Genomic DNA, 13,189 nt, shown 5'->3' with positions numbered 1-13,189 from the left:
TCTACTCTAACAGGCTATTGTAATGCAATTCTCCAATTGAGAAAGTGAGATCCTGATGGCAATTTTTAGCTGACCGGACATGCTGGAAATCTCGTGGAAACAGCAGGCATGGTGACATATTTCTGTCTTTTACCCATCCCGAGATGCTTCAAAGCTGTTCTTTTTTTTGGATTAATGCGATCTCTCTACATATATTTCTGATGTTGATCTTCGCCTTATTCATTTCGTGCTCTTCCTTCTACTGCTTGGAATCAGGTATTAAATATTTTCTTTATGCACACAAGTTGGTTGATGAAACTACCCAATGCGGACATGCACTGGAATGCTTCCCTCGCATTCTACAACTAATACTGTTGTGACAAGTTGGGTGTTGATTATTACACCAAATGGGTTGAGTAAGTGTACTAACAAATGGAGACACAATATATATATGAGGAGGGACTGAGTATTCTCGTTCACGTTCTTTTTACTACGTACAAAAGCCTCTCCTCTCCTCCCTTTATATAGCCAATTAGTGTAAGGCCCATTAGTGTGTTGGGCTAGCCTTCATGGGCCAAAAGCCCATGTTTCTCAACACTCCCTCTTGGGCTTTCACCAGCCACCACGTATTGCTTATGCTTCATTAAAACGGCTCAAAAACCCAGTGGGAAAAATTGGAGAAAGAGTACATAACATATGTTTTGTGTGTTGCACGGATTGCCTAGTTAAAAACATTGATAAGAAACCACGGGAAAACTTATCTATGGGAAAAAGAGTACGACCCACCCAATTATTCTTTATTAGGCACTTTCTCATTCTGGACTAAGTTTGACAAGTGAGTGAAATTCTCTCCATGAATTTTGCACTTCTCTAAGTCCCATTATCCCGATCCCTCGAATGCATCTTTCAAAAGGGGTTGCCAGTAATGATTTAGTGAATAAATCTTCGAGATTTTAACGAGACTTAGTATGCAATACTTCGATTTTGTTCGTCTTATGCAGTTCATGAGCATAAAAGGACTTGGGGTTGATATGCTTGGTGAGATTGCTTTTCACTTAACCCATTTGTACTTGTGCGACACACGCTGCATTATCTTCATAGATAATTGTAGGGGTCTGGGTGGTGTTCAATTCACATGATTGCTGAATGTGGCGAATCATCCTACGAAGCCATACACATTCATGAGAGGCTTCGTATAGTGCAATGTTTTCCGAGTGGTTCGTCGAAGTTGCTACGAGACTTTGCTTTGACGATTTTCAGGAAATTGTCGTTCCTCCACATAGGAAAACATAACTGGTCTGTGACTTGGCTATGTGTGGATCTGATAGGAACTATCTTTGTAGCTCCAGAATGTTTCAGTTTATTTTCCTACCTATTGTCTGGTTATACCAAGAGAGATCTACAATCTAATGAGGCTACTATGAAATATTTACTCATGGGTGGGGTAAGCTCTTCTATTCTGGTTCATGGTTTCTCTTGATCTTACTGAGGAATCCTATCTTCCCCAAAGGTAGAACCCCTCTCTCTTTAAAACACTATACATTTAGCTACCCGAAAAACGAATGGTATCCCGTATTCGGGCTCGCCTCTTCAAGGGGCCTCCGCTCGGGGACAACCGAACTCCGGCCTTACCTACCTTCGAGTCCAATCTTGGGTAGGCACTTTAGGCATGTCCTATTCCCTGGACCGGATCCAAATCCAAAAATGCATAATTGATGTCAGCTTCGATAACTGATATATACCCAGCATCTGCATATCCTACTTAGGTGAGGTCCCGGTTCTTTCTGTAGAACAGTCCCATGTCCTTGCTTCCTTTAAGATAACGAAGAATGTCCTTGATGCCTTTACAATGTCTCTTAGTAGGCTCTGTGCTATACCTTGCAAGTAAGTTGACGACAAATGCTATGTCCGGTCTTTGTGCAATTTGCAAGGCACATATGTGCTCCTATTGCACTCAAGTATGGATATTCTGATCCAAGGACTTCCTCCCCCTCTTCTCTTGGTCTATACGGATCTTGGTCTACTTGGAGTGACCTTTCGACCATGGGGGTTTTCGAAGGATATGCCTTTTCAAAGCCAAATTGTTCCAACACTTTCTGTGTATAGGTTGACTAGTGCACTGAGACCCATTCGGGGGTATGCTCAAGCTGCAAGCCTAAGCAATACTTGGTTTTGCCTAAGACTTTCATTTCAAACTCAGATTGCAAATATGAGTTTGCTTTTTCAATATCCTTGAGTGTCCCGATGATGTTTAGATCATCGACATATACATATATTATGTAAAATCCATCATGGGATCTCTATATAAAAACACAAGGGCAATCTTCATAATTATTTCCCTTTTTTCTTAGGAAATTGCTAAGGCGATTATACCACATTTCCCCTGACTGTTTTAATTCGTATAGTGACTTCTTGAGTTGTACACTATACATATTTATTCTTGCCCTGTCTTAGTTTGGGACAGGGAAACCTTCTGGTACCTTCATGCAAATGTTCGTGTCCAAGTTCCCATAGAGATAGGCAGTTATAACATCTATCAATTATATTTCCAAATTCAAATTTACTGCCATTGAGATTAAGTATCTAAAGGTAATTCCGCTCATGACCGGGGAATAAGTTTCTTCGTAATCGACTCCAGGTTGTTGGGTGAAACCTTGAGCTACTAGCCTTGCTTTGTATCTCACTACCTCGTTATTCTCATTTCTCTTTCGAACAAATACCCATTTATGTCCTACGAGACATACCAAGGAGGGAGGGGGCAGAGCTAGCCCACCGCGCAAGGCAGGACAGGGGAGTCGAAGAGGGAGGGAGGTCGCTGCACAAGGAAGGTGGGAGCCAAGGGGGGAGGAGGGCAGCACCAGCCTACTGCGCAAGGCAGGAAGCGAGCTAAGCGGGAGGGGACGACACCAATCGTTCTGGCACCAAGGTTGGTGGGGGGCGGTGCTAGCTCGTTGCACAAGGCAGGAGGGAACCGAGGGGGGAGGGGGGGGGCGCCAGCCAATCGCCCGTGGCAAAAGGGGAACCGAGGCAGGAAGGGTAGGCCGCTCTGGTTTATCGACGCATGAGGGGATGCCGACGCTGTGTCAGAGGGGCCAGCCAGGGGGGAGGATGCTGTGACATGGAGAAGGCCACGATATGGGCTTCAAATACTCAGGAGACAAAAATCGAACCTAAAAAAACATACAAAGTCACTCTCATACATGCACGTCATACTTCCTTGATGCCGAACAAATACGATAACTTTTGTGGATCAAAACACGAGAAAAGTTCAATGGCATCATCATCAACTTAAAGTCTCAAATTTAAAGTGTTTTGCACCATGCATGGCATACTCGTGCACATTTCAATGCACAACATTCAATACTGCCATTATTACATGTCTTAGGGAATTTAAAAATGTCCTCGACCTCCAACTGAACTACTAGGTGCAACGAGTGCATTGCGCCTTGCTAGTGGCCTCTGGACCAGCCTCCTTGGCATGTTGTGCCCTATCCACCTTTCCCGCCCGTTCCTTTGCACGCTCGTTCTTCTCCGCAAACTCCCTTGCCATCTTCCTAAGCTCCCTCTCCTCATTCCTCTTCCTCTTAGTGTTCTCTATAGCCGCAAGTCTGAGACGATGATTGAGCTGTTCCTCTTCCTATTCGTGTTCCCTATGAATCATCTCCGTATTGTGGGGATCAATCTCCGTGTCAATCCATTTCACAAAGTCACACAGAGGAGGCGATGTCTTCGGTACCTGCACATTTCACGATTTAAAGGATCTTCATTACAAAATACAATGCATTTAGGATCTCAACCTCAGAAATATAAGAAATTACCTCCACCGTCTTCTCCACATTTCTTTTCTTTTTCTTTGCCTTAGGCTTCGGCTTAGGCTTCTCTAGATTGTACGCAGAGTTGCGATACATCCAATTCCTTTGGTGTTGTGTCTTGTGATCATTGCAAAACGACATTCGTCACCACACCAACACATGGGACGGTTAGTGTCCAGTGGAGGTAGTTTCCTAGGGCAATAACCTGCTGCATCCTTCCTGAACATTCTACAAAACCAAAATTGTCTCCCGCTACATAAATTACATTGAAATTTTATCAATCACCAGCCTTAAAAACTAATTAACTTGACAAGCACTCAATACCCACATATATTAATAAAGTAAGTACATTAAATTTGTCATTTTTCATACAAATTTATAAAGTTATATTTAATTTCAGTAAATTTCTATCATGCGACCAAATTTGTCTATCCTTCATACAATACATAGCAACAAATTTAACCTAAATCAATTTTTTCATACAACCATCTATTCATGTCTCAACTAAAAATTATCATTACCACATATATGTACTTGAAAAAAAATCATAGCACGAACAAGCACATTGCACATACCTAACACTACAATCATCAAATCCTTAATTTCAATGGTCAAAATAAAAAAAAGGGCAAAAAATAGGTTCTAGCGTTACCCTCCGATCTACAAATTTCATCGATTAAAACAAAAAAAAGAGGGATGAATGGAGTATTATACCTCGCTCTTCGATTTTCCTAAGAAATCCCATGAAAAATGGCTCCAAATTGAGTAGATTTGAGGAGGAGAGGTGGGGGGGAGGGGGAAGAGAGAGGAGCAGAGCCACTTGGGCTTGGATAGGGAGGAGGGGCGAATGGGTGGGGAGGGCTGGGCGGTGGGGCCTGCGTGGTTAAGTGCGCACACCCCCCTCGGGGGGTGCACGCTTTTGACGGTCGTTATAGACCAGTTTCGACCGTCAATATAACCAAAATAAAAGGAGAATTGGCTATGCTTGTAATACATATTTATTTTAGAATAATATATTTTCACTCATACTTGGAGTATTATTTGTTTGCAGAGATTAGTACATAAATGAAGAATAAATGAAGGAAAACTCACTCCTAAGCAATCTCAAGGATAAAGGGGCCCACAGGTCAGGTATAACCGTCCTGAAACCCACCATAACTGCCAGAACTGCCATGAGGACCCACCTATCAGCCCCTCTACCAAATCTGGAGGCTTGCTGTGCCGGCCCAGGTTCAGCCGAACCAGGGATTCGCCCAAATCCTGGCAGCGCCGGCTCAGCTCGGCCCTCCACATGGATGCTTCAGATGCACCCCCAATGATGTTTGTGGGGCATTTCCGACAATTCCAACTGCCATAACCGTCATTGGGAGGTTGTATAAAGGGCTCACTTCCTTCACTTCATCACACACTCAACCAAGAAGCTTTGATCCCTCTGTCAAGCTTAGTTTAGTGCTCTAGTTCTAAGTGAAATAGAATAGGATAGTTCTCGGAGTCCTCGAGTCTTCGGAAGATCTCGGTATGGCTCTAGTAGCTTTTCTTTCTTCTTTCGTAAGACTTCCGGAATTAATAGAATATTCTTCTTTATATACCTTCGGCACTTTAGTTTGCCCGAGTACTAGTTTTACTTTAGATTTGTGCCGATATAGTTGTGTGACTGGCCTACCAGAGAGGTGTAGTGGTGTGGGTTTAATGTTCATGCAAATGATTACTCTATATTATTCTAGAGGGTATAGAGTAGTATTTGATAATGTAAGCATGGTGCTTAGATTATTAGATATTATTAATTGGGCATATATGCTGCGGGATAGTAGAGGTGGGCCGCTTATCGTGATAGCTCAGTACGGGTATTCCTCCACATTAGTATATATTCCTAAGAAAATTTCCTGGGAGGGTACTCCTCTGTATTTAGCCTCGGTTGGACGGCCATGATAGGTTGTCGTAAGAAACTCGGCAACCCGGGTGGTCTCTCGAAGCACCAGGAGGGCATTGTTAAGGGGGTATTGGTCAACACAACTGTATACTAGCAAATGTAAACTAAAGTTGAGTGTATATTAGAAGTATAGGAATGACTACTTTTCTATTTCTTTTTCCAAGTTAGTCTAGAATTATTTAAATGAGAGAATCTAAGTCCTTATGCTTCGTGTCACCCTACCCATATAATTAAAGTAACCCTTGCATAGATTTTGATATATATGTAATGTATATAAGTTATTAGCAAAGTTCTCTCTTATAAATCTTCCCTTGGGATTAAACAAATACGATATCTTGAAATACTTCCGGGTGAAATGCTACAATGGTATATCCGTGCGCTTGCAGATTACTTCTATAACCATAAATATACTAGGGCTATTTTTGCACCGTTGCTGGAAATTCATATTCCTAGTAATGTCGTTAAGAAATACCAACACACGCCAACGGTGTTAGTGCTGTGGTGGAGGGGCGGCGCTAGCAATATTGGTGCCGTCCTCCTGCCACGTCAGCACGTGGCTGCTGTATTGGTGTCGTCCAGTTGGACCACGGCGCCAGCGACTCTAGCGTCCCAAAAATGATTATTCCTGGAATAAGTTTTCCAGGAATGTATTTCTAAAATAAGTTCCAAGGCCCTCGATCCGTGTGCTTGCGCGTGATTCGTCAGAGGTGTGTTTCGCATGCTGGCTCATTTCACTTTCACTTTATTGTATGTTCCCTACATACATAGTATTTCTTCAAGACAAATGGAACTACATTATTCAATACTAATATATGTGTAAGAAATGCTAGTTATTCTTTTATATATTATGATTTTATATATTATGGTAGTTGAATGTAAGCCGAAATCGGTAAGTAGCGACCGCCAACACTAGGTTAGAACAACATGACTACAAGTGGCATGTATTATTGTTTTTAAACAAATAAATTATTATGGAATTTTAAGAAGCATCCATTATTGATAGAAAAACAATGATGATAAAACCTGCGTATGAGGGGATCAAACTCAGTCCAATCGGCATGCTCTAGCAGCTCCCCACAAGATGAGCTACATTTTGTTCTTGGCTTGTATTTTTTTTCGCAGACGCGTAAAAGGATTACACGTTAATATAATAGACGAAAAGAGTTTTAGTTACACCACGCAATCAGCCAGACCTTGCGAAAAAGGATTACACGTTAATATAATAGACGAAAAGAGTTTTAGTTACACCACGCAATCAGCCAGACCAGCTTATGCTAGTGAAAGGGAGAAAAAGCAAAATAAAAAGCTGAAGCTAGAGAAACTACGACAGCTAACCACAAACTCCAAGTAGCGGGAATGGGCCTAGCCACGCTACACTCCCAACAAGTCCCCAAAAGCGGCAACGCCAGGTAAAGACCACAGATGGCCCTCCAAACGGATGGACTCCAGGACCATTGAGACGAAAGAGAGCGCGGAGTCGAAAACCCTAGAGTTCCATTTCTTCCACACCTGCCAAGAGACCAGGAACACCAGGGAGTCGAAGTCGGCGCATAGATGCTCAGGTAAGCAGGCCCTAGAAGATAGCCAACAGTCCTGGAACCAGCTGCCACAGGGAGAGAGAGGGCAGCCCAGCCAGGAGGCGACAACACCCAGAACCAAATCTGCTGAGCGAACATGCAGTCGAGGAGGATGTGGTTCGCTATCTCAAGATCCTGAGCGCAAAAGGGACAGGCCGAGTGACTATCGATACCACGCTTCTAGAGAAGATCAGCTGTCCAGTAGTGCCACTGGAATGCAAACCAAAGGAAGAATCTGCATTTAGCATTAAAAAAAATACTACATTCGTCCCAAAATATAAGAATCAAATACCGATGATACGTTTTCCTAATACAACGTATCTGGATAAGGAGTGTATGAAGCCTGTCTAGATACGTTGTCTCAGAAATATCCCGTCCGATTCTAGAATCTTGTATTTTGAGACGGAGGGAACATGAGACGGAGGGAATGTATGTTTTAGATCGATATTTTTTGTTATTTATGTTTATGGGTGGAATTGTTGGCTGTGGCAGGTTTTGGGTGGCATAATTCATGTACCATACATATATTTTAAAATTTTGTTTATGTATTTTACATTTCTTTGTTAAAAATCCTACTAAATATTTTTAAAGTGAAAATATATCTCTCAAAATTAGCGGCGGGCAAACCGCGAACGTTACAAAATATTAAATATTATGGCAAAGTCCCTAAAATCCTAGTTGCCGAAAAAGCGGCCACTTTTGCGAGTGGAGCGTTACGCAACCATCCACAACCAAAAGAGAAACAGAAAAAGCAACAGCATTTCCTTCCCGTTTCTTCCCCCAATCTCCGATCGAAATCCCTTCTACTCCCTAGCCAAGCGCTCCAGGTCGTGAATTCCACCCAAATTCGTTGCCTCCCCCACTACCCAACCCAAATCCGTAGAGGAACATAGCAGAAGTGAAGCCAAGAAACCAGAAAAAAAGCAAAGCTTCCTTGCTTCGATCGATTTATGATCAATTTTTGAAGATACTTCCGGCCACCGCTGGTCGATTCCGGCGACCCCGTTTCCAGGAGATGGGGAACATGGGCAGCAGCGGCGGCCACCGTCGCCGGAACAACGGCCACGGCCGGCATCACCACCATGGTCAGCCCACCGCGCCGCCGCCGCCGCCGCAGCAGCAGCAACCGGAGGTGGCGCCGAACCGCTACGTGTTCGCGGCGGCGAGCCCTTACCCGCCGCAGTACCCGAATCCCAACCCGCCGCAGTACTACCCGCAGTACGGGAACTTCTACCCGCCGCCGCCGCCATCGATGCCAGGGCCGCTCCCGGCGCCGTACGACCACCACCACCGTGGGGGTGGGCCAGCACAGCCGCCGCCACCACCGCCGCCACCCCAGCCGATCCATGCCGCAGGGGAGTTCCCGCCTGCTATGCTGCAACAGCATCCCCACTACCATGGCTGGGGTGGAAACTTCTCGTATGGTCCACCTACCCAGCCGCCGGCGCCGGCGCCGCCGTATGTTGAACACCAGAAGGCTGTCACCATCCGTAACGATGTGAATCTCAAGAAGGAGACTCTCCGGGTTGAGCCTGATGACGAGTGCCCTGGACGATTCCTCATCACCTTCACCTTTGATGCCACCGTCGCTGGAAGGTGAGATTTGTGATGCTTGTTTATTTATATACGTACATGTGATGTACTACTCCATACCTATACATACATGTTGTAATAGTGTAGCATATAACATGATGAGCTGATGACCGTAGCTGTGATATCTACAGTTTCTTGTTACCATTGAAATGTTAATGTTTGTTTTTTCTCTCATGTTGACCTTGACCTACAATTTCATGTTGGCTCCTTCTATGTGTTTTGTCAAGAATTTTGATGTTCCCTATCTTGATGCTGATGTTTTGTGAGATTCATCTTTCTCTATATTATGTCACACTCACCAAGAAATAATCGAACTAAAAAGGGAACTAAAGAATCATTGTAGAACTGAAGTACATTTCTAGCAGATTCTTGTAGCTGAACAGCTTAATTTCTAGGGGTGATAAAGGTCATTGTGGAAATTTATGTTTTTATGGGTCCATGGGCACCCTAGAATTTTAGTTGGTACAGTATTTGTGTTTGTGAACCAAGGAGAGCCCAACAAATATGGAAGTAGAGCTGACATTATACTCTGGGATGCTAAGGAATTGAGGAATTTGAGCAGTATGTTCAGATCGACACCATGTAGGTGGAGTTTCGTTTGGCTTAATTGGCGAAGTTTATTAAAATGGTGCCTGATTAAGTGATTATTTTAGTAGTTCCATGATGTGAGTTCGTTAATATTAAGAGTCAGTTTGAGTTTTAATTTGAGTCGGTGGTCTATATACTAGCAGAGTGTTTTAGCAAATGGGATTAACCAAAGGGCCATATTATTGTAGCATTATTGGACAAGATTCGCCTGGCCTGCTCGGTTATGTTGGTTTTCTGCGTGTGATTGGGCCTGTGCACGTTGGAGTCCATGCTGACTTGGTCTCCAGGCCCAATAAGTCTGCTCATAGTCTTTGTGCAGAGATTAGATTAGTTTTTGCTCTCGTGTGTTTGCCTATGTTTTTGCCCATCGTGTTGATGTGAAAAGAAAGGCCGTACCTGTGCGTTGCTCCATGACATGACCCTTAGTTCCTGCTGGTTCCATATATTGGTTAAAGTTTTGCACTTTTGCCATACTACTAATTATGTTGGTTCTGCCTACTGGAGTGCTAGCCACGGTTTTGGTTTACTTCGAGTGCTTTGTTGTTCTAACCTTAATTTGTGTCATATATATTTATGCTTTTTGGACTCTTCAAATTGCATCCATTCAGAGTAAAAAATTGCTGCTCTTTGTTGGTACCGTGAAAGATAGAGGGGAATAGGGTACTTGCTACCGGGTGCTCACCATATTTTGATGTTATAACTTACTGACAAACAAAAGGATGGTAACAATAAGTGGCAAGCGGCAAAGAGAATTACAACTTCCATTATCTTTGAACCATCAAAAGTGAATGTTCACTTGCATATTGAATTCTGTTTACAGAAAATTAAGCCCAATTTTTTGTTGGCTGGGCCCTTCATGGACCACAGTTGGCCATAGTTATTAATTCTTTATTATGAATTTTCATGTCATATTATAGGATAAATATCTGTGACCAACATGCCATATTGTAGAAATGCCTAAATGGTTTCCCAGCATAATTTTTTTTTATCAATTCTTGTAGTTTGTACGTTCTTAATATTTTTGTGGGAACTTAAGATAACATTCAGTTAGAAGAAGTGAATTTGTAATGTAGGCGCCATTGCTCTATATCATGTGTGAAAGCTTGAACTTTGGAGTCAACCGTTTACCTAATTTTCTGGATGATCTAGGTTTTGCTACTGAAATCAAGGAATTAGCTGCCCCAGTTAGTGGTGAATGTAAACAATGTAGCTGTTGTTTAGCCAAGGGCAGTGCTAGGATGTACAGAATCATTTAAAGCCATCTTTTGTTAGGCTTCGTTCGGCAGCAGTTGATTGGGAGAAAACCCCCTTGTTATCCGTGCCTTCCTGAACTGCTAAGCGGTGCATTTTTTACAAAAGATTTCTACAGGAAAATTGCTTTAAAAAATCATATTAATCCATTTTTCAAATTTGAAATAATTAATACTTAATTAATTATGAGCTAATGGCTCACCTTGTTTTGCGTTATCTTTTCAATCTTTTCCTTTTCATCTCCTCTCAAACACACACTTAGTCCTCACTTTGTTTTAGAAAAAAATAGATCATGCTTTTAAGCTATCATATTGTGTCTTGTTGAGTTATTAGTGTGCATCTTTTATGGAGTAGTAGAAAAATATCCCATGCTTGTAGTTAGCAATGGATAATCAGTATCATCTCCATTTCTTGCTTTGTAGTTCGTTACCTTTAGAAACTTGTTTTCTTTCCTGTTTCTGTCTTCGGCATCTTTTTTACTGTTCGTTTTTCTCCTAGTACCTTTTTAGACTGGTGTCTACATTAGATTGTATTTTGAAGATCAATGTGTAGGGACATGAGGCTTTATTTTAATTGGTAATCACTAGTTTATTAGTGGTGCTAATTGTTTGTTCAATCGGTATAATATTTTTATGGTGATCAAAGTTTTCTTTGTCTGTACATTGTCCATTACATGAGTTGTTCTCCTCTGATGTCTAAATATATATTTTTGCAGGAGGTGTGTAATCCTTTACTCTTATCTCTATAGCTGTGCATACTGTCGACTGATTTGAAGTTACTTTTAGTTGATTTTAACTTGTGTTTCTTCCTTTTTTTAATGAATTGTGTTTCTTTGTTGAACAGCATGACTGTTTACTTCTTTGCAAAGGAGGAGCTGAACTGTAACCTTACAGCAACGAAAGAAGATTTACTCAAGCCAGTCACTGTAACATTTAAAGAGGGTCTTGGTCAAAAATTTAGGCAACCTTCCGGGACAGGAATTGACTTCTCGTTGTTTGAAGATGCTGAATTATTTAAGGAGGGAGAGATGGATGTATATCCACTTGCAGTGAAGGCTGAAACAACATTCTCAATTGGTCAATTCTCAGAAGGGGAAGAACAAAAGTCACAAACTCCAAATTCACAGATCACCCAGGCTGTATTTGAGAGGAAGGAGAATGGGGATTACCATGTTCGTGTTGTTAAGCAGATCCTTTGGGTCAATGGCACGAGATATGAGTTGCAGGAGATTTATGGAATTGGAAACTCTGTTGAAGGTGACACCGAAGGGAATGATCCTGGCAAAGAGTGTGTTATCTGCCTATCGGAGCCAAGGGATACAACTGTCCTCCCATGTAGACATATGGTAAGTCTTGAAACAGGCTCTTGAGTTTATGTTTGTCCTTTATTTTACTTTATGCTGAAATTATGTCCTACAACTCTTCTGTTCATGTTTTACATAGTAGATGCCTAGATCGTCATCGTTGTGAAATTTTCGGAATGACAAACCCTTTTGACATTTTCCTTATGGTGCAGTGTATGTGCAGCGAGTGCGCAAAGGTTCTGAGGTACCAGACCAACCGATGTCCCATCTGCAGGCAACCTGTGGAGCGTTTGCTCGAGATCAAAGTCAACAACAAAGGTGAAGAGCAACAGCAGCAGCAGATACCACAGCCACCACCACCTCCTTCAACCGCGCCTCCGCACCAACAGCAAGAGTCGCAAGCGTGATCGCATTTGAACTTCATACATATAACATACACTACTTGATGTCTGGTTTGCTGCCTCCATATATACAGGAGCTCCCCTTGAATAAGTGGAAAACAGGGAGAAGACATGTGCGTGTTTTTAGTATATGTGAGCACAAAAGCTTGCTGCGCGCGGTGGCTTGCAAACTTGCACTTCAGTGCTGGGTGTGCTGTACTACAATCATGTAAGGGAGGATGGGTTAGTTAATACCCTGCATCCATGAAAACAAGGTTTGTACATAAATTCTCTCTACTTGTACTACTGCGACAGAAATTCTCACGATTTGTATTACTGCGGCTGATGGAAGTGGAGTGCGTGTGCGGTATTGGCTATAGTTCTGTCGTTAACTTGCCCTTTGAGGCAACAGTATGCGTGTAATTATCTGGCAATTACTCCCATCAAAGAAGAGCTAAATGGATATTATTTCCCCGTCAATGGCTATCTCATGTATCAGCGATCAAATATATCTCACTCTGGTCCTGTGACATTTCAAGTGTCGATGGAAACTGATCAAGAGAAATATTTGTTGCGGGACTTTATGAAGACTAAAGCAAATCAAATCAAACATACAAAGAATATTGAATTATAGTTAAAAAAAAAAGGACAGCAAAATTATTTGTGGACCTGCTCTATTACAGCCCGTAACGAATATAATGCTAAAAGAACGTATCATATGCAATAAACACTATGGAAAGGATCGCCAAATTTGATACTATATTAAATTACATAAA

General features: G+C 42.2%; 1 protein-coding gene across 1 annotated transcript; it reads left to right on the top strand.

Annotated features, from left to right (window-relative positions):
• The first annotated feature begins 7,973 nt into the window (after positions 1-7,973).
• Positions 7,974-12,893, top strand: LOC127752785 (probable E3 ubiquitin-protein ligase LOG2). Its single transcript, XM_052278194.1, has 3 exons — positions 7,974-8,894; positions 11,574-12,075; positions 12,246-12,893. The coding sequence occupies exons 1-3, from the start codon at positions 8,314-8,316 to the stop codon at positions 12,438-12,440; spliced, it is 1,278 nt and encodes a 425-aa protein (XP_052134154.1). The 5' UTR covers positions 7,974-8,313; the 3' UTR covers positions 12,441-12,893.
• Positions 12,894-13,189: the final 296 nt, after the last annotated feature.

The sequence above is a fragment of the Oryza glaberrima genome, chromosome 10 (assembly GCF_000147395.1).
Source record: "Oryza glaberrima chromosome 10, OglaRS2, whole genome shotgun sequence".
Classification (NCBI taxonomy): Eukaryota; Viridiplantae; Streptophyta; class Magnoliopsida; order Poales; family Poaceae; genus Oryza; species Oryza glaberrima.
Note: the sequence above shows the minus strand (reverse complement) of the source record. Positions and strands in the feature narration are given on the sequence as shown.

Excerpts from the sequence above, each read along its gene's own strand:
- LOC127752785 (XM_052278194.1), top strand. The coding sequence starts at position 8,314 with ATGGGGAACATGGGCAGCAGCGGCGGCCACCGTCGCCGGAACAACGGC. Across the intron at positions 8,895-11,573 it reads GATGCCACCGTCGCTGGAAG|CATGACTGTTTACTTCTTTG; the intron begins GTGAGATTTGTG and ends TTTGTTGAACAG. Across the intron at positions 12,076-12,245 it reads TCCTCCCATGTAGACATATG|TGTATGTGCAGCGAGTGCGC; the intron begins GTAAGTCTTGAA and ends CTTATGGTGCAG.